The 22,291-nt window shown below is 45.3% G+C and overlaps 1 protein-coding gene across 1 annotated transcript in view; it reads right to left on the bottom strand.

The window, feature by feature from the left end:
- Window positions 1-22,291, bottom strand: part of LOC119372356 (ATP-binding cassette sub-family C member 2) — a 38,564-nt gene continuing 16,273 nt past the window's right edge. The window contains exons 6-15 of the mRNA XM_037642831.2: window positions 21,150-21,281; window positions 16,030-16,192; window positions 14,160-14,417; window positions 13,347-13,550; window positions 11,226-11,372; window positions 7,619-7,715; window positions 5,341-5,543; window positions 3,759-3,935; window positions 1,025-1,192; window positions 1-186 (exon numbers count right to left, since the gene is read on the bottom strand). Coding sequence (XP_037498759.2) covers window positions 1-186; window positions 1,025-1,192; window positions 3,759-3,935; window positions 5,341-5,543; window positions 7,619-7,715; window positions 11,226-11,372; window positions 13,347-13,550; window positions 14,160-14,417; window positions 16,030-16,192; window positions 21,150-21,281 — 1,735 coding nt within the window. The remainder of the gene's footprint in view (window positions 187-1,024; window positions 1,193-3,758; window positions 3,936-5,340; window positions 5,544-7,618; window positions 7,716-11,225; window positions 11,373-13,346; window positions 13,551-14,159; window positions 14,418-16,029; window positions 16,193-21,149; window positions 21,282-22,291) is intronic.

Raw genomic sequence — 22,291 nt, forward strand, 5'->3', positions numbered from 1 at the left:
TCACCCCATTTGATTCGAGTGCTGCGGCGTCCGTTGTTCGAGAGCTTCTCGAAAGTTCTGGGGCGAGTCCGCGTCTGACACAAGGTCTTCTAGCTTATCGTAGATTTTGATGCGTTTATCGTGAACCAAGACAAGCTTATCCATGTGGCGAAGTAAATGCCCTTGGCTGCAAACTACGATTCGCGTCTGTAAGAGAAAAAGAAAGTGCGTTCACGTTAAAGACGGGTTCGAAAAACGGGTTAAAAACAACGTAGTTTGATTCGTGATAGTAAATGCAGTATGAATGATTTTATGTAATACATTATGGGCGCCGCGAGCTTGGGCTGTTAAACGAACGTTTTGTTATTCTTGAAATGCACGACGTGAATTTATAAGGTCATGAAACGTCGAATTCACCAACCCAACCATTCTCATGCGTATGCCTGCACTGTAGCACTGTTCGTTAAGTTGTTAAAGATGCAAGACGGCAAGCTTAAAGGGGCCCTGCAACGTTTCTTTCGTCTGCATTCTGAAGCGCCGGAGTGTAAGTAATGTTGAATACTGAGATGAACGTAAAAAGAATTATCGAAATTGGTGCACGGTAACGGAAGTTGTTAGTCTTCAAACTTCAAAACCCTAGACGACGAGAAAAACGTTCCCTTTCGCATTTCACTCGCCCACTGACGTCAAACGCTGGTTCTAGTCATCGTGCGTCTCTTAGAGAGACATCCCGGAAGACTTGCCTCGTGGTGCGCCAGTGTTGCTCGACTCTCAGGCCAAAATTTCAAGCGTGCATCTCTACGGTAAAGTCATCTATTTGAAGCACCACTTCTTGAAACACATCTGCGAAGCGATAGTGCGTTAGCGGACCGGTGGCGAGTAAAGAGTAAAGATTTTGCTGTGGGAAACACCGGCGCACACTGCGTGCTTCGCCCCTCCCCTGCTTTCACGTTAGTGGAGCTAAAGCACCCTTCCCTAGATGCTTCGCCGCTGCCTAGCTTTTTTTTTCTTAGGTTGTAACGATAGTATTAACACGGCATATCACCTTGTTCCTGAGCATGCCACGGCTTCCGATGACGTCTCTGAACACCCGACTTGCCACGACAGGGTCAAGAGCGGTGAGAGGGTCGTCCAGCAGGTAGATGTCGCTCTGGCTGTAAACAGCACGGGCCAGAGAGATGCGCTGCTTTTGACCTCCACTCAGGTTAGTGCCCTGCGTCGATGAAAAAAAAAACAAATAAAAAGTAGCAGTTGTTCCGTGTACAAATACAACCGATGAGCGAAGCTCCTTAGAAATCGGATGCAAACCACTATGCGCCTGATTTCGCTGCTGGCTTTCATGAAGGCGGTAGGGTGGGGAGCGGGTGGTGAGAGCGTCTGCTGCGCTCGGTGGCGGGAACGATGGCGCGAGTGTGTGTGCGGCGCACGCAGCGCAGGGAGAGGGAGACAGGCGGGAGAGGGTTGCAGCAGGTGATGTGGCGGGGACCTTCGATGGCGGCGAAGATCCCCGCCGGTGGCGGGAATGACTGAGTGAGTGATTGTGTCCGTTTGATATGGATCACCCAAGTTGACACCTAGTGGCATATCTCCATCGCGACGACTAACGCGCATGATCATGTTTTAACTGCGGTAGCTGAACTTGTTAACATATGCCGGGACACAGCATATCGTGAGCCCCGCGCAAAGATGACATAAACAAGCACATAATAAAGACTGGTACTCGATATGCACTTCTTCAAACCGCGCTCAATCAGGGAGAAAAACGGCACGATGTGCGCTCACCAGTAGTACGGTAACCTACGCCTGTGCTCATGCATACACAACCACACTGCGCTTCAGCAACACGGGAGGCAGAGGTTCCAGCTTGAGCCGCGAACGCGCAATGGCGTTCCACGTCCCGCTGGCCTCTGTCTTACTCCACCAAGGTACAGCATTCGCCCGTCGACATAGTAACCTGTCTGCAGCGCTTATTGCAGCAGTTTTATAGGTCGGTGCTGTCGCACTCGAAGCGGTCAACGGCGGAGAAACACCGTTGGTGCATCTGGAAGCTGCAGTACTACGACAACGAGCCGTCACACGCTAACACGAAGCGAAAGGCAAAGAACATAACTGCGTCTAAGGCAGTCTAGGGCGACTCCCCGATGCTAGCGTCGCCAGTGTTTTTCGTTGGTATCGAGACGCTTTAAAAATTGCCTCTGAGATTGCGCGCCGGCTGGAAACCCGCCGATGCAAGTCTCGGTGGCCAACTTCGTTGCAAGTCTCGGAGGCCAATGTTAACTTCGCCGTCGCCGAATCGTTCTGTATCGGTACTAATGCCATGCCACGTTACTTTATTGCACCGCAGACAGACGGCGGCACCATTCCGCCTTGCCAACAGACACCACCGTGAGGGAGAGAATGTATGAGAGCTATAATGCGCGTTTGTGGAGTGCCCTGCATCTGCCTCGGTAGCTTTGTCGGTAGTGCGCCGGGCGGTTATCGTCGCTGGCCGAGAGGTCATAGATTCGATTACAGTCGACGGAACTTTTTTCTTATAGTTTTGTTTTTCTCATCCGTTGGCATCCATTTTATCAACGTCATATCCGTGACGGAAATACGTCATTGAAGCCTTGGTGGATCCCGGCATAAAACACTTTTGTGTGAAGAAAACGTGGTATGATAACGCTTTATTGAAGTAGAGAGCAAGGTTATTGGCCTGGGCTAAACCACGAGGGGTCGGTAGCCGAAGGGGGTAGCCTCGCAGCGATTGTCTTGGCTCGCTGCACAGCCCATAGTTGGTCTGTGGGTTCCGAGCGGGTGAAGACAGTTCACCAGCGTTCATCAAGGAGATCTGGTTTATTGGAATCCTCTTCGTATAACGGCCGCTTTTACGTGTACAGCCACATAAGTTCTGCTTTTTTGGCTAAGTGGCATCCATTCACTTCACTTATCTGGCCGCTTAGTTTACAATCCAACAAAGCCTTGCCCCATGTCAAGATCAGGGTTAGTTCGAGTCAAACGACAAAAATACCGGTATGTCATCATAGATCCTCAAAAGAACTTTAAGACTTGCAGCAAGGATTCGCGTCGTATTATGCCCCATCACACGCATATGTTGCTGTTTAAACGCGTGGGCTGTCGCAATTTGACTTGGTCGTGTGACGGTGACATCATGGGTCCCACAAAAAATAATGTCACAAAACACACACACACACACACACACACACACACACACACACACACACACACACACACACACACATATATATATATATATATATATATATATATATATATATATATATATATATATATATATATATATATATATATATATATATATATATATATGGTGTACCTTTTAGACAATACAACTTTTTAATAAAAATTATATGACCGTCACACTCCAGTCGTTTTCACACACGTGCTCTATGTCGAGACGGAAATACTTTGCCACAACTAAAATGACATTGACGAGACTAAGGAACAAAAACTCGTTAATTAACCTTGTAAATATTGACATTAGGGCAGTTCTTCATATCACAATGTTTTAGTGCGTGCATATTGATGGCATACCTATATCTTAGAAATCACGAAAGTTGCACTTAATTCAAAGGGCGAAATCGAAACTGATCGCGCCCGGTGCGCCGAAAACGCGGCCTCTCTGTTACGTCAAACCGGAACTACCTGTGACAAGGAAGTCATGAAATTGGAATTGAGTGAACTGCTAAACTCTTTCGCGGGCATGCGCTTCCATGCAAAATTTGAAGTAACTGCGCAACGCGCATGCGCAGACCTACCTTCTCGCCGACTTCGGTCATGTCTCCCGCTTGCAACTTGCTGATGTCATTTATGAGCTGACAGCTCCGAATCACTTTCTCGTAGAAAGCATGGTCCATCGCCTTCGCGTAGAGAATGTTGTCCCTAATTGTCATGTTGTGCAAGCATGGTAACTGAGGTGCGTAGGCCACGCTTCCCTGGAAGGGAAAAATTATGACAGTTTCCCCGAAAGGGCGAAGCAATGAATGCGATTGCAACAAATTGTACCGTTATACAAACTAAGGCTAGCAGCTAACTCTTTTGTATCCAATGTCGCGTAACTCTACGAAACGCTAGTGCAAATAAATACGGCCGCTCCAGTGAGATAAGGGGTTTTCGTGCAGTCCGCCGTCGCAACGTGAAGTGGTGAGAGCACAGCACGTAGAAGGGTATACGAACCGTTTGCTGATGTCTACCGAGATAACGCTCATGACCGCGCCCTTATGATCAAAGTTCGCAGTTGCTGCGCAAGCGACGCAGCCCCCCCCCCTCCCTCATCCCTTCATGCTCCTTTATCCGAAGAAGCACGGACTGAGCGTTCCCTCTCTGCTAGAGAAGCAACTGAGGGCCGGCCTCGCACGCAGGGAGATGTTGCAAACGCCGTCTTTGCTACGGAGATGGCCTGCTCGTTTCATCTTTCCTTCATCCGCGTTCGTCGCCAGCGCTCCCGCGCTTTCACTCGCGAGTAGAACACGCAACGCGCGGTGCGATGTTATTCATTTGGACTTAATACGCAACATGATAGTGACGGCTAAAACCAGTCGAGAGTGTCCATATGACTGCTACCGCAATAAAAACAAACAGACGCCAATATCTGCGGTCTTATTCGTATCTTGAAGTAGATTCAAGCAGCTCTCTGTAACTGATAAATATTTTCATGTTTTTCATTAGACTGATCGTGCTCATCGGTCGGTCTCATGCAATGCGAGCTACTTATTCACATGGGTGCTGGGCCTTGCTCGTGAAAACAGAGCCAAAGTTTTCAGCATATTTTTTATATAAGCTCTTCAAACTACGACGCATCCAGCAAACACACATATAACTATTATATCACATATATATATATATATATATATATATATATATATATATATATATATATATATAGAATACACTTCCATTGTGCCACCATTATAATTAGATAGATAGATAGATAGATAGATAGATAGATAGATAGATAGATAGATAGATAGATAGATAGATAGATAGATAGATAGATAGATAGATAGATAGATAGATCTGTCCATTTAGCCAAATTACCCTAAGAACCCTTTTCTATCCATGCCAGTGCCTACGGAATGGTATGATGTAAATGAATATACGCTGGCTAATCACAGTACTTTAAGTATGAAGAGCTCCATCCGTTTTCTATTGGCGCAGATTCAATAAATAAGCAGATTCGAAGACAAGTGGCAGTGCCAAGCAGTTACACTGCGGCTGCCTTCACTGGTACCTGAAACCCACTTCGATGCCCTCGCATAATGCTTTACTGTGAGTAACAGTCTCACACAAAAGACTGCAGAACCCATTTCACGCCCTGTTCAATTGATATATCTGACTTACCCCGCACGTAGCTTTGCCCTTGATACGATGCATGTCTCCCAGTATCGCGGCTAGGAGAGATGACTTGCCGCTGCCGACGAAACCAACGATGCCGATGAGGGATCCGGGCTTGACATACAGATTCACGTCATTTAGCTGAGTTTCTGATTCACCACCGTCGAATTCACTCCACGCGAACGTGCACTTCTCAATCATCACGGCACCTGAATATAGCGAAAAGCAAAGATAATTCCAAGCTTTAATTGAATGGTATTGACTTCATGGACAATGTCATAAGACTCACTATGCAATCAGTAGTACTCGGTAAGTGGATCCGCTATTTAGAGTTAAGGGAGATCGGATCGAAAAGAGTTAGCCGCCAGCCTTACTTCGTACAACATTACAATTTGTTGCTATCGCATTCATTGGTTCGCCCTGAGGTGAAACTGTGAGTTTTATGTTTGTGTTCGCATTGCATTATGTACAGCACAAAAACGGCAAATGAAGCTTTCATTGAGTTAGTACTCTGCTGTTTCGATATAATTTCGCTGCATGGTAGAACTAAAAGCACCGAACGCCGAGCAAACAGGTGTTGTTGAAAATATAATAACGTTACGGCTTCCTCACGGAAGCCTTGTTCACAAAGGTGGGAGACCGCAGCTTTAATCTTATGTCCGCCTCACGCGGATGTAAGATTTAAGCTGAGAACTTCGGCCCCCCAGCTTTGTGAGCAAGGCTACCGTGTGGAAGCCGTTACGTTATTATATTAAAGACGATAGTCTTTCTTGGGGAACTTAAACGCAGAAATTTTGGTCTGTCTTTCTGTCTGTCTGTCTTTCTGTTTGTCGGCACGTCACCCGATTCAGCCAACCGGCCAAAGTTGAACCACTTGCTTACCGCCCACCTATCTTGAACTGGTACGGCTGTTCATACTTGTGAACGTTGTCGATCAAAAAGTAAATATTACGCATATCTGAGGCGTAACGTCATTAGGTAAGTATTAGGTGGTGTGTTCCTTTAATAGAAAATACATAGATACGCAATTTTAAAGATCTTGATGGTATGCGTTTAACGTTGAGACAGTAACGCGTTTATTAAAAGATTGCCACAGCTGAAGCGATCAGCGGTCCAAGCCGAGCAAGCGCGAGCGCCAACAACAACCGTCTTCGTCTTCTTCTTTCGCAGGCGTTCTTGTCTGCGCCCTACCATGTTAGAAATCACTCCCCCGCGGAAAAGGAGCCATCCTGGCGACCTAAGGAACAGGTACAACTGGTGGGTCATAATGCGGCTTCAGTCGATCGACGTGAACAGTCTCGCGGCCGCGACGACGGCGGTCCGTAGATGATTGAACAGGCTCAATCATATAGTTAACTGGGGATGCTTGACGTAGGACGCGGTAGGGGCCTTCGTACTTAGGCAGTAGCTTTGTGGAAAGGCCAGGAGGGGAGGAGGGAACGCGAAGCCACACCAACGTTCCAGGCGAATACGACTCAGGAGGCAGGTTTTCGTCGTGACGGTCCTTCTGGCCCCACTCGCCCTACAATGTTACAACCCTAGTTTCTTAAGGTGCGCTGAAAATGCGACTGCGCTGAAACTTGTCTTCCTCATTGCCCTCTGCACAAGCTCATGTTGTGTTTCGGTTTCGGTTCAGTATTGCATTGTACGAATGACAGGGGGCGCCGCTCTGGCATTCCTGTTTTACCCAGGCGACGTGTAAGTCAGAGAGTTTGTGGAGAGTACTCGTTGAGTGCGGACGTTTCTTCTCCTTCGGTGCATCGCGCCAAACAGCGTGTTCGGGCTGGCCGGCGTCCCCACCGGTCGCGTTGGTCACCGCCGGTCTTCGCCTGCCGCTGCGCCGGGACTACCAGCCCGCAACACAGCACTCATGTTTCCCGACGTATTGCCAGATGGCGTCCATATCTCACGCAGCGCCTCTTCTATCGTCTTTAGACGACATTTGCAGCGAAGCACGCAGATGCGCGGCCAATTTTTTTCAACAGCACCTTTTTGGTCGGGGTTGAGTGTTTTTATTTCTACCATGCCATTACATCCCGATCAGACGAGATGTCGTCCATTTCTCGATTTTACTGCTTTTGCTGCTACTATAGGTGCTGTCTTATACATTAGGCTTTGCAGAGTCCATTTCTGAAGGTTTATTTTTTCTCTTTTTCTAAAGGTTAAGCGTATTAAGTCTCCTGCATAACTTAGCGCTTTACTCCGATGCTAAACTCTTTATGTAATGACTAACGCACGCCACCTGCTCTTTACTATTTATTTCTTTACGAACGGAGCAAATTACCTCTTCTTGTGGACAAGTGAACGACTGTATCGTGCACATTTTCCTCTTGATCATCCGCTGTGCAGAAATCAGCAATTCTTCGAAGTGCCAGCACTCCCTACAAAAGAAAAAGCCAGAGGAAATTGGAAGCAGAAAACAAAATGCTGGTCCTAATATGCAAATTCTCTGAAAAATAAGGCAAAATGGAGTATTACTTTTGCACTGTGCAGTCGTTCCGTGCCAAGAGTCAACGGGCACACAAGTAGACAATTCATTTAGCTCTGCGTACACTTGACAAACTCACTTGACAAAACACTGCATTCTTTATTCGACCTTTCGCAAATTTTCGGCCACATTGTGTTCGAAAAAGAATGAATGTAATACCGAATCGTATGTAAAATAGCCCTCAGGAAATCTTCAATTTTCGTAGTCCCGGCAGTATAGTCCTCACACAGCTTGCGAACACACTGCTGCATGGCCATGACCGCTGATTTGCGCTTCTTCTGTGGGAGTGCACCGACTGGAGACTGGGTCATCTTTCTTTTTATTGTTACGGTGGCTACTTCCGAGCGCAAGGCGCCAGACCCTTACAAAAATACATTTAGACACTCTATAGACTAAACACATTTTTAGACCATCTATAGACTGTCTAAATCTGTTTTTGTAAGGGGAGGCCCTCCACACTGTTGGGCGGCTGTGGTGCGCGATGCTTCCCAGCCTTCTGTTCCAGGCCTCCGCATGATTTTTCGTCCTGTGTCCTCCATCAACAGTGGCCGAGTAGGCGTTCCACATAGCAGTAAACTTGAATTTCATTGAACTGCAATCTTCGCGCGGATCTTTCTTTTCTTTTTTTTTTGCAGTGAGAAATGAACACTTGGCGTCTTAAAGGCGCAACGTTTGAGGGCCCCCGTATGGGGACGTTTTTTCCGACAATGCAAATGGGGACATTTTTTCCAGGGACATTTTTTCCGGGGACGTTTATTCAGGGGACGTTTCTTCCGGGGACATTTATTCCGGGGACGTTTTTTCCGGAACCCCGTAATAGGACCCCGTTCGCATCGCCTTCTCAATCGCTAGTCTAGCTTCGCACCTCGGTGGACACCCAAACCGTGCCGCAAGAAAAGGAACGTCTGGGCGTCTGTAAATTCGCCCTTTCAAATTATCCTAGAATGCCTAAACTGCATGTACAGTTGTGAAGTGCCCACTACGACATAATTCTTCCTTTTGCGAGTTGGCGAGGCACCCTCGACGCGTCCGTAAGGCAACACGTCCACCTACGCATCTGCACACGTTGGTAATGCTGTTGTTGATAATAATAATTAATTATACCTGTGTGCTGGGCAATTTTTCGGCCTCTAAACAATTCACATGTTTTGACACCTGGTGTGATTCTATGCTTCTGCCACACAATATTACATGTGTTGAGAGCGCTCCTCGCACTGCATAACATTCATATAGTGTTACACCCGCTTGCCACGCAGGAGTCCTGGGTTCGATTCCCACTCAAACCGAAGGTGTTTTTTTATTTATTTCTTCATTTGCGCCTATCTCAAATTTTCGCTTACGGACAACGCCGATTTTTCGCCCACAACCAACGACACCGAAGCCGAGACTGGAATTTGTAGGAAAGGAGGAAACGAGCTCTTTAACGCTATGGCGTTAAAGTAACATCGCACACGTGATCACACCATATTCACCTGTGTGTGACGTCAGGATTAATATAAGAACACAAACAGCAACACAGGCCAAGAGCGATTATGAAGAAGTTGCACGCGCAGATGAATCCGAATAAGTCAGTTATTTGTAGGTAAAGGCAATAGAAAGTTTGCTGATGCATTTGCCTCTTGGGATAGCTGCGGCTTCAGTGATTATGCGCGTGTTGTCATGTTTATGTCTGTCTATAAGTGGTGTCTTTCAGAATAACGAAACACATCTAAATTGAAAACATTGAATTGAAAGAAAGCCTTCTGCACTTTCTGATTATGTTCTCGCGGTCGTACCTTTAGGCATTTGCATGTCTGTCCGGTGCAGTACTATCCGCATGAAGACGCGTACGACTGACCTCAGCGTCGCCTAAAGTGACTGTGGCGATTCCAAATCGCCGTGGCGCTGTTAAACGTGACGTGTGAGAATAAAATCTACGGTCCATTCCGTTAAGATGGTCGTACAGTGAAGTTGTCTAGGCTCAATGATCCCCATTGGAGAATTCCTTGCAGTGGCTCTCGCTGCCCTCCGTAATGGCGATAAGCCTTCGTCGCCGTGTTGCCACGGCTTCGCGAGTTAGCATTTTGCAGTCTTATACCCTTGTTAGACGGGCACGCTAACCTCAGTTACGGCAAACCTCAGTTCCCTTAAACCGCAGTTAGACGGAAAGCCTAACCGCAGTTATCCCACTAACCGTGGTTGCTCCGAACTGAGGTTGACCACCTCAGTTAAGGAAGGTAACTAACAAAATGGCGGCACCCAAGTCGGTGGTCGAAGGCAGCGTGGCTCCACTGGAGGCTGAAACGTCTTCCCGAAAGCAAGTAAACTTGCTTTTCTCTTGAACAGAAGCGTCGACACGCGAAACAGTCCGTCAAAACAAACCACACACCAAACGCGGCGATACCAAACGTATCAAGCAACGGATTGTCTTGGCTTTCGCACCGACCGTAAGTTGACTTCGCCCATAGTTACGAGACTAGCCCTTATTTAAGCCAAACATTGTCAAAACATCTGATGGAATACGCTCGGGGACTGCAGATGCAAGGAGAAAGGATTTATTTTAACTGAAATACATTGTATTTGTCAGTAATTTTTGTAAAAACCAGCTAAACGTTTACATTTTAATCACTAAACTTAGTGTCACGTGACCTGCTTCAGCGACCCAAACTAAGGACAACTTTTCGCGTGTAACATGTGCCAACCGCACTTGGCGCTAACTATAGTTTATTCCGCTTAACTGAAGTCCGTCGTAACTGAGGTTAGCGTGCCCGTGTAACTAGGGTATTAGACACTCCGCTGGCGCAGTGCTTCAGCTTCCCGAGCTTGCCGCTCGGAGTCGTCGGCTCTCCGCGGGCGCTTCACCAAAGCTGCGCGAGCTCGCAACGCTGGTCTTCGGCACGGTGACGTCTATAGGCGCGAGTCTATGCGGTTGGTTAGCGAGATCGCGTGTGGTCAGGAAAGCGCGCGAGTCTATATGATTGGCTAGCGAAGATCGCCTGATGTCCTGAATTCGCCACTAGATTTCAAATGCACTCGTTTACACGTTATTGTTTAAACCGAGATCATGCGAACTGCCGGTTCAGCCAATGGCGTTTCTGTGAACGCCTAGTGATGCTGTGAATCCACCACTAGATTTAAAATGCGCGCGCTTCCACCTGATTGGTCCAAGCAAGATCATGTGACCAGTCAGTTCAGCCAATGACCCGCTGGGAGTTTTCTGCGTGACGACGACTATATTACTACTACTACTACTACTACTACTACTACTACTACTACTACTACTACTACTACTACTACTACTACTACTACTAATAATAATAATAATAATAACAATAATAATAATAATAATAATATTACCACCACCTGCACTACTACTACTATAGCACAGGCTAGACAAGACAGCTTCGCTATAAAAAGCATCCACCTGGTTGAAACTCCTCAGCCCCTGTCCACAGCTGTTCATGCAGAGGTCAGTCATGTAGAGCAGCGACACGCAGGAGAAGGACAACGCCGGGGTGAGCACCCTGTCGGGTTCGAGCGCATAAAGCGTCGAGAAGAGGATGATCATCAGCTGAAATGAAGAAATGATCATCAGCTGAAATGAAGAAATTCCCTTAGGCTAAGTTTTTAAATGCGAAGCATTTCTTAGGGAACTTCTGCGACTTTGAGCGTATCTATCTATCTATCTAGCCGCCTACGACTTTGTGCTCTCCTGGCCGTTTCATTAATCGGATGTATACCAAAATTGGTATGGCATAACATGACGGTATTACGAACATAAATGAGAGGTCAGAACATGAAAATCATGAAGCATGTCATGAACAGCATGATTTACATGACATGGTCTCGGGGCACCAGCGGCCGTTAAAATGAATTGATATATACGAAAACTGGTATGATGCGACATTTCTGTATGACGAACATAACTGACATGTGGTAACATGAATATCTCGATATGCATGAAATGTACGACATGATTTACGGGCCACGCTCATGGTGCGCTCGCGGCCGTTTCGCTATAGACTGATATACACCAAAATTGATATTGCGCGATGTGACCGTATGAAGAACGTGAATAACAGGTGGTAACATGAAAACCATGACATGCATGTCATGATTTACATGCCACGCTCATGGTGCATTCGCGGCCGTCTCGCTAGCTTGATACACACCAAAATTGGTATTGTGCGACGCGACTGTATGACGAACGTAAATGAGAGGTGGCAACATGAAAATCATGACATGCAAGTCATGTACGACATGATTTACATGCCACGCTCATGGTGCGCTCGCGGCCGTTTTGCTTGATTGATATACACCAAAATTGGTATTGCGTGATGTCACTGTATGAAGAAAATGAGTACCCGTTAGTAACATGAAAACCATGACATGCATGCCATGATTTACATGCCACGCTCATGGTGCATTCGCGGCCGTTTTGCTAGTTGATATACACCAAAATTTGTAATGTGCGATGCGACTGTACGACCAACGTAAATGAAAGGTGTTAACATGAAAACCATGACATGCATGTCATGTATGTCATGATTTACATGCCACGCTCATGGCGCATTCGCGGCAGTTTCGCTTGATATATGCCAGGTATACACCAAAAATTGATATTGCGCGATGTGACTGTATGACGAACATACATGGCAGGTCCTAACATGCGAATCATGTTATATGCATGTCATGTATGGTATGATTTACATGACACTGTCATGGTGCGCTTCCGGCCGTTTTCTTAACTGCATATATACCAAAAAATTGTATGGCATGACACGAGTGCGTCAACATAAATGACAGGTCATGCATTGTTTATACCAGAATTTACGTTTGATAAGCATGGTATATACCAGATTGTGCATGCATGCGTGTATGGCAAGCATGCGATATAGGGTGAATTAGATGACATGTCATGAATGATTTCATTTCGCTCAAAGACAAACAAGGCGGTGTAGGGAGCTCTTTGCTGGCTGCTTCGCATTACATCGATTCCCACAGTGCATGGAATCTGCCAGATTTTTTCTGGGTATACATGTTTTTCCTAACGCCTACACTCAGGGACTTGCTCACTTATTTATCTATAATTATTTCTTCTCCTTCTGCTCGTGGAGGTTTAGACTGCAATGACGATATGAAGCAAACCAACACCGACTACAGCCAATTCTTGGATTTTTTAGTGCTGCATTTCAAAACTAAACGTATCAATTTTACATATAGCTGGATACCGACACGGACTCAATTCAACTCTGTTCCACCTTGTCTGTCTCAACGCATAGGTCATATTTTGCGATCGTAGTTTAAGCCCACCATCATTCATACGCAAGCGGTACGCTCTAAACGTGGTTACCGATGCGTGTGATTTTGTGCACCTATGAAGTAAAGTTTGCATTAGCTTTGAGTGCATAAGTTCTAAGCTTGGTAACCCTTACTATCGGTGCATAAAATCACGTTTATCGATTACCACGTTTGGAGTCTGTCACTGAATAATCTTCCCACGCGTTACCGAGTATCGCACACCAGTGGTGAGAGAGGTACTCACAACGGAGCTAGTTGAACTGTAGATGCAGTCGAGAATGGCATCCAGCAGGTTGATTCTGAGGAGCCACTTGAGTTCGACCTCTCTAAACCGGATCACGTTCTCCTGCAGGGCGTCTTCCCAGGCGTACATCTTCACAACTCGAATGGTAGACAGTAGGTCGGTAGTCGCCTTAAGTCGTTCGTCGCGCGCTTTGATTGCCTTCCCCTGTAAACGCGTTGTGGAGATGTTATTTTCTTGAATTTGAACCGTTTTCCTGAAACGCCCCCACAAGAAGGAGGCGTCAGCGAACACGTAACATTGTATAGATTAATTGCCTGTTCACCATTCTAGTGGCGGCGGCGACGCCACCTCCAATATCTGTAACTCATAAGAAGCTTCCCCTGAATAGAGTGCGTACCCAAGCAACGCGAATCCTGCGAACCCCGTTCTAAAGGCTCGTTCACACCTGCGACTAACAACGGTCGCACGACCAAGTTGGTCCCAAATGGCCGCTTTGGTCGCAAACTGACCGCTTTGGCTCAGTCGCTCGCTGCTCGATTTTTGACTCACACGACTGCAGTCGCAAACATCTGAACCAATCATATAAGCAGGAACAGGACGTCACCTCATTTTACTGGGCAATGACAATGCGAACCAGATGCGAGCAGACGTGACTTATGTGTGACGTCGGGAATAAGTCGCAAGATGGTGTCAACACAGGTCGCCTTGAGTCGCCTATTGGTAGCCAGTCGCAAACGGTCGCGCGACCGGTGCTAGTCGCAGGTGGGAACGAGCCTTAAATCTCTCTACTGTGCCGGAACAGACGGTACTCACCCACAAGCGCTTCTGCGTGGATGAGGCAAACGAAGGCACACAGAGAACCAGAAGCGCCCAGGATGCGGTGCAGACCGAAGGCAAGACACCGGCTCGCGTGGCGAGCATCCAGAATAGCAACGGGAATAGCAGGACACCAATCAGCAGCATTGGTAGGGCGAATATGGATTGGGCAAGCAGAGTGCAGTCGACGGCGAGCAAGGAACTGATCTGGCCCATTGGGTAACGCGCCTTTATACTGGATGACATGGTCGTCATCTGTAACGACACGGGATCTCATGATCATTAATGAGGTAGCAGTGGGAATGTCAGCGTGGTAAGAAGTGCATGTGTCTGATCGCATTAAAACTGCCAGGTATTCACCATTTTAACACGATAGTGTTAAAAAGCTCGTTTCGCAGATATTGTGGTTTCGGCGTCATTGGTTGCGAGCGAAAAATTGGCGTTGTCCATGAGCGAAAATTTGAGATAGTTGCAAATGAATAAATATTAAATAATTCGGTCCGAGTGGGAACCGAACCAAGGCATTTTGCGTGGCAAGCAGGTGTTCTATCACCGAGCCACGCCATTGTTTCCAGCTACTTCCGAAAAAAAAAAAAACCCTATAGGAAGAACGGAATCGGGTACGCGGCATTCACGTGACCAAAGTGAGAAGTGAGGTCAAGGAGGAGAAAGGAATAACAAGCAAATGAATGCATGAAAATAACCGTGAGCATAATGGTGATGGTACACGACAGCGGCGATAGGGTCTTTCGGGAAATGTGTCCGAAAATACTCAAAGAAAAAAGAAAGGAAGATATTTTCAAGCTGCTGTCGTAATTACTTTTTTTGTGGAGGCAGGCTTCTTAAGCTTAGTAGAACATGGATTACGACAGGAATTAAAGAAATTAAGTTATTAAGTTTTTAATTAGTGGTGACAGGTGGTCGGGCCAAATGGGAAAATTGCAGCCCTTCCTGCGAAGAGCCTGTTGTCGCTCTCAGATTTCACAAAAGCAGCCGCTGGTAATTATTAGCGAATAGCATTTGGCAATATCCGCCGGCGAAACCGAAACCGAAACTCAAAAGATCGCGGCTGGCATACTCTTCTGCTGCGCCCAGAATGAGCGAGGGTCGTTGTACCAATCATTGATTGACTTCGCTTCGTGGTTATGCGGGCTTTGTTTGCAATTACAGCAGGTATGGCGCACGTACGTTAACAAATACAGAACTAACACCACTGTAATTGCCGTCGTGGACAGTGACGTCATTCTGGTCATATGCTAGTTGCGCTCATCGGGGCTTCGCTTTCGGCTTCGCCGATGAAATTGGTTGAATGTCATGGCCCCGTAACAATTACCAGATGCCGATTTCTCAAAAACTCAAACCAGCATTGGCCTCTTCGCAGGTAGGACAGCAATTTTCCCATTTCACGTGACCGCCTGTCTCCGTTAATGCAAAAGCTTATTAATCTATTTCGTTTAATTATTGTCATAATTGCTGTGTATAGTCATCTCAAGATGTCTCCCACAAACGAAAAATTAATTATGAAGGCAACGAGCAAATAATCCATTTCCTTTATTTTTGATTAACATAAAGGTGAACCTAAAGAGAACAGAAAAAAATCCGAATGAGGGAGAAGTTCAAGGGAAGATGAATGCTTCAAGAGAATAAAAAATACTACCAGGTGTCGCTGAAGTGAACGGTTCGGCAAGCGGTTTTGTCTTCTTCAAGGTTGAAGAAGCGTTGAAGAAGATAAGATTTCTTCTGCCTTGAAGAATATAAGACTGCTGTTCCCGTGTTGCAGAACACGTGTTCGAGAACATAACAAATACGTTTCACAACAGAACACCGTTACGTAATTAGTATTACCAATTAGAGGATATGTTCATACCTTGTTGAAAATCTGCACTTGAAGTAACGCGCGCATCCTGCAGCCAAAGATGTAGAGTATGTCTATTTGGTAGCAGGAGATCATCAGTTCGCATACAGTCGCGGCTGCAAACAGGAGCACTGCTGACGTCATGCCAACTCCATCCTGGCTGTTTATCAGCAACCTGCGTATTTGTGCGAACAGCGTCACATGATGAGTTTCTCGTAGTTTAACCCATATATGCCCAGTGTCCTACATGTAAGACGCTTCTTTGATGGGGTTTAAAACCGCTACTTCTTTAGGTGAGGACTGGAGCCGTTTATAGCAAATGAAGCAGGTGTCTGCCGAAACATGTGCTATAGCCTACACATTGCTTGCCCTTAATAATACCACGTACGGACTACTTCATCTGAGCGAACGTGTACTTTGTACGGGAGAGGCCCTGGAACGGAGGATAGCCTAAGTTATGACGCTTTCTTTTTCTTCACATTATTCAAAAATCCCGCCATTCCACCATTCGTGCTAAAATAAGTTGGATAGCAGTGACCATACTATTGCCCGTTATTGCAAATACACAACTTGAGCTGCCTGCCACGAGAAAAAAGCTTGGTGCAAAAAGCGCTGCAAAACTGTGTTGCACTTACCTCACAGGAAATAATACTTCGTACGTTTTGTTGAGGGCACAAATCCCCTATTCGTGAATAAAAATATTTGTTTGCTCAATTTTTCCTCGTATGCGCATATATGGGTTAAGCTCAATCGGTTGCGATATACCGCTGTCACTACCAGGAGTTACAGGTACACTTTGTCACGCTGGCGTGATCGACTTCGTGCTGTGCTTATGGCGAAAGCCACTGGGCAAGTCTCTGCGCGCTTCGCTACAAATGTTGTCCCCAGTGCCACATGCGTTGTGGTGCAGCTCTGCCTGGTCCTTCGTCTTTCGCGCTGTTTCCCTCCAATAACGTTGTGGTGCCACGTCCGTACACAGTATAACTCTACAGTCTCGCTATGCCTACTAGCCGAGAAACGTAACCGCTGCTGCCCCATGCGTCTTAGTTTCATGAGAGCGGGAGTGAGAGACAAAACAAGATATGAAAAGCAGAGGGGTTAATTAGTCTAATAGCCCCGTTAACTACTCTGCACTGGTGGATGGGGAGGAGGGCAGACTAGATGAGTGCAAAAGAAGCGAAAAGAAAATCTGTCCGCACAATATATCTTTTCATTCAGGGTTTGAGTGACAAAAAGCAAGCCACATCTGAAAGCCAAGCGCAGGACATTCATATAGTCCAGAGATACGCTTTCAAACATCAGGGAGGGTTCATAACTTTCAAGACTTTCAAGACGTTATTGAGGTTGTTTACGATACAGTTCATGTAAATTCCCAACACTCATTAGACCGATAGGCTAGTAGAGCGTCTAATGGAAGAACGTATATAAGCTCAATAACAATATGTGTAACAAATAAAAAAAAATCACAAGAAAACTCTAAGAAAAGAAAACAAGGGATTTTATACAAAAAGATTTTATTAGAATTTAGGATGAAGTAGTGCATAAATTATATGCATGAAAGCACATACAGAAATGTAATCATTACAACACTGTTTCCAATATGTACATAATTACATAAGCAAAACGAGCATAGGCGAAACATCAAAAATATGCGTAAGGTTTGTGCATGGTTATATTTTATTGTTCTGCATGAGCAAATATTTCTTCAGTGCATGTGAGAAATCCTTTGCGTCTTTTATCTGAAGTGGTATTTTATTATATGCCTTAACGCCTGCGAACTGCAAAAAGCGTTCACCATACACGTCGTTGGTAGGTGGAAGATTAAAAGTGCGCGATGTCACGCATCTAGTTACGCGGGAGGAGGAAGAAAAGATTGATACATCGAAAGGTATGCAACGACATTACTGACGGTGACTGCCATTTTATGTTGCCGCATATGATCAACGTTAGAATTTCTAACTTGTGAAATAGGCTGCATTATCTGGTATTTTAAGTGCTCGCTTTTGCAATATGCGGATAGGTTCGAGACAATGCTTAAAGGTCCATCCCCATGAGTCCACGCAGTATGATACGTAACAATGAACAAATGAACAAATGCGAAATAAAGCACTCTGAAAATATTACTATTAAAATAATTTCTCGCAGCTAGTAGCATGCTACAGCCAGATACTAACATAGTACATACAGAATATATTTGTTTTTCCCACTCTAATTGGCTGTCGAATACTACATCTGGATATTTAAATTCTCTTACCTGCCCAAGTTGACAGTTGTTCATGTAAGCCGAAAGGACTCATCGTTTACATATCGGTAACGGGAGCGAGAAATAGTATACTTAGTTTTCTGTGTATTAAGTGTTAATTTATTCACCATAAACCACACACAAATAGTTTTAGCTCTTCATTAGTTTTATATTCTAGGTCAGCTGTGTTGTCGGCAGTAATTATGAAAGCTGTATCGTCGGCGTACATTAGCAACTCAGCCGTTTTGAGTATGCATGACAAGTCGTTTACGTATTGTGAAAATAATAGCGGCACGAGGACCGACCCCTGCGGTGCCGCCACCATTATGTTTACTACAGAAGACGTAAGATTTTGCATTTTGACCATTTGATGATGTCCATCAATGCATCTAGAGAACCAATGATATACTTTGCCGCGGAATCCGAGTGTTTTAATTTCATAAATAGAATATCGTGGTCAACAGTATCAAACGCTTTCTTTAAGTCAATAAAAACAACTGCTACAAGAAGGTTGTTGTGTAATGCCGTGTTAATCTTCTGTGATAACGATAATACAGCGGTTGATGTTGAATGATGCCATCGAAATACACGTTGCTCTGGGCAAAATGCACGACATTTTCAAGAAATACGCGCATTCATTTTCCAAGAGTCTTCTCGAACATGGTATTTAAAATGCCTAAAACAGATATAGGCCGATAGCTCGAAGGATGAGAGCGATCGCCATCTTTATATACCGGCACAGCTTTAGCGTTTTTTTTAAACAGGATGGGTACGTTGACGTGGGCAAGCAATGGTGAAATACGTGACATAGGATGGGACCCAAGATATGAGTATTATCTTTTACTAACCGAGCTTAAATGCCATCTAGAGCACTGGCTTTATTTGTTATTATATTGGCAACAGTGTCATGAATTTAATCGAAGCTAATGTTGTGAAGAGCAAACGTATTTGATAAGGAGCGTGAAAACCATTTCATTTCGCTATGAGAGAATATTGTTGCTGAAGTTGTACCAATTTCAGTAAAGAAAAAATATAAATTTATCAAGTATATGCGCATCAACGGTGTCAGGTAATACACGCTGTGATGGTCCAACAACATCTTTTACAATTTACCATGTTTTTTTTTTAGAATCGCCTTGCCCTTGGAAAATGAGACCAGAATAATAGGCCTTCTTTCGTTGTCTTATGAGAAGCACAGTCTTATTTCTTAACAATTTAAACTGGCCTAAATAATATTTATTTTCTTTTTGCTGACTCTACTTGTGGTACCAGAAAACTTTCTTCTTCAGCAGTGCAAGGATCTCTGTTGTCATCCAAGGAGTTAGCGGGGTCTTATATGAGCGTGCAGACACGTTTGAACGACTATTTTCAATGGCACAGCGAAGGGCTTTTGTTATGTTTTAAAGCTCAGTATTGACGTCATATTCATACAAAGTTTCAAATTCAATGGCGAGAATGTTATTTCGTAGTAAGTTGTAATCTATTTTGCTGGTAGTGGGGGAAAATTGCGCATTCTTGTTTGTTGTTTTGCTTATGGAAACAAAGGTGGAAAGGTGATCTGCTATCGGTTCATCATAAACACCAGCGTTCAGTTTCGGTTTTACGTTAGTTAAAATGGGATCAATCGTTGTTGCTGAAGTAATAGTTATTCTCGTAGAGGTGTCTATGAGATTATAAAAACAACTGCATGAATAAACCAGTTGTGTGTAATGAGTGTAACTAGAGTTAATGCTGCCGATATTCATATCCCCAACGATGACGGCTTGGTTTTGGTACTTAGTTGAAAGATAGGAAAGAATTTCTTCCATCTTATCGAGGAAGTGCGTTGCATTAGAACGATAAAATACGCCGATTATGCCAAAACAGTGGATATTGATAAAGAGGGCTTCGAGATCTGGAGAACCGCAGTTCAGTGAGGGTATAACTGTATATGCGAAGCCTTTTTTCACAAAAAGCTCCATTCTGCTACCACGCGAACATGAGTCGCGCTGATGCAACATAGTCTCGTAACCGGGAATTGTAACATTATCCCCTTTCTTGAACCACGTTTCTGTGGTTGCTAACACGTCGAAGCTGTTTACATGTTTAGAAAGAAAGGCAAAAAGCAAGTTTAGGTTTTTCCTTATGCTACGGATATTGCAGTGGAATATGCTAGTAAATTTTTCATCGAGGAGTCGATCTACTTGAGCTATCGTGACGGCCATTTCTCTGAAAACCCTTGCAGCAGGCAACCAAGAGGAGCACCCACTAAGAGGAGCACCCACTGGTCATCTCGAGCATTGCCATTCCTATTTCTTTTACAGTACTTGATGTTTTTCACCCAAACCGGAGTCATGCCTTAAAGTCGGCATAGCGCGCTAGTTCACATAGACCTTCGATCTGCTACACATTTCTGCGATAGCGTTAAACAGCCTGTTTCGCAGAAATTCCGGTGTCGACGGCGTCGGCGTCTTTGGTTGGGAACGAAAAAGCAGCGTTAGCCGTGAGCGAAAATTCCAGGTAGATGCAAATAAAGATAGGAGCCGGAGGGCGTTTGCACTTGTCCTTTCCTTGTGGCACAGTTTCGTTCTCCACCTAGAAGCGAAGTCAGTCTAGCGATGGGGAAGGTGATAGTGCGCGCGCGTGTGTGTGTGCGTATGTGCGCGCAGGTTGCGTGCGTGTGTGTGCGTGTGTGCATGCATGTGTGCGCGCGTGTGTGCGTGCGTGCGTGCGTGAATATCGCTATCGCGTTCAACTCTTAACGGCTAAGCTTAAAAGTCACCCAATTTTTGCGTTTTTGCGCTAAAAACATCTGCCGACGTCGTATCAACAAACGTTTCCAATCCAATCCACAACAATCAATTAATTAATCAATCAGGCGGTGCTACACACAATGACATGAGTGACTCACTCGAGCGCTGGTACCCTTGAATATATGGCGCCGTAGTACGCAGCTATGACCACGAACATTCGCAGGGCGTCTATCCACAGCACCTTGGCCAATGCGAACACAAATGTTGACCGGCGTCCGGGAACAATTTGCCTGGATACAGAAGGAAGGGCGGCATGTCAGAACTTTGCACTGACGTCGATGCTACAAATGACGTTGTGAGTGATGATGACGTCAGTGCTGCTTGTGATGTCGGCTCTGCAAATTGTGTGTTTCTGGTAAAAATAAATCAGCTGGATATCACAAGGGCGGTGATTCAAGCTTGCTGGGACAGGCGGTTATTTGTATGTCACGTTGTGTTCGTCCGTTCTTTATGCACTGTTTTGGCAATCATGAACATTTTAGTCAAGCATGCACGCGGAAGTCTAATTATTATATGTGTAATACGTAACATTCGCGCGCACATACGTATGTATTGCCATCAGCACAGGCGACGTATCTTGCACTATTACAAGGTGCTGGGTAAAGTGCTAGTTCTTGCCAGGAATCTAGACAAAAAATCCTTACACGTCATGGTGGTCTACGGGTTATGGTGCTCCAATGCTGACCCGAAGGTCGCGGGATTGTATCCCAGCCGCGGCGGCCGCATTTCAATGGCTCTCGAAATGCTAGAGGCCAGTGTACTTAGATTTAGGTACACGTTAAAGAACACCCGATGGTCAAAATTTCCGCAGCCCTCCACAACGTGTCTCTCGTAATCATATCTTCGTTTTGGAACGTAAAACCCCAACAATTATTAGACCGAAAGATCCGGCTTTCTGGATATAGCTAGCATTCACGCAAGACCAATAAATATTTTAATTAATGTTTATTATTAGACAAAATACTTTACAGACGGATGTGTACAGATACAACCCGGTTAAAAGTGTTCGAACGCCGGCTAGATTATGTCGAACTCAAGTAACTTTATGTGACTTGCATAGCGAGACGTATACAACAGCTCTGTCAAACATTGACCAGGCAGTGCCGCTGGAGTCAACGTGTCAATAGGTTGGCTCCAGCGACACCACCTGTTCAAGTATTTTTCCTCACTGCAAGCCTTCACCTTCTCTTGAACTTCCGCCTTCGATGTCAAACTGTCATTACACACAGCGCTACACATC

The sequence above is a fragment of the Rhipicephalus sanguineus genome, chromosome 10 (genome assembly GCF_013339695.2).
Source record: "Rhipicephalus sanguineus isolate Rsan-2018 chromosome 10, BIME_Rsan_1.4, whole genome shotgun sequence".
NCBI classification, from domain to species: Eukaryota; Metazoa; Arthropoda; class Arachnida; order Ixodida; family Ixodidae; genus Rhipicephalus; species Rhipicephalus sanguineus.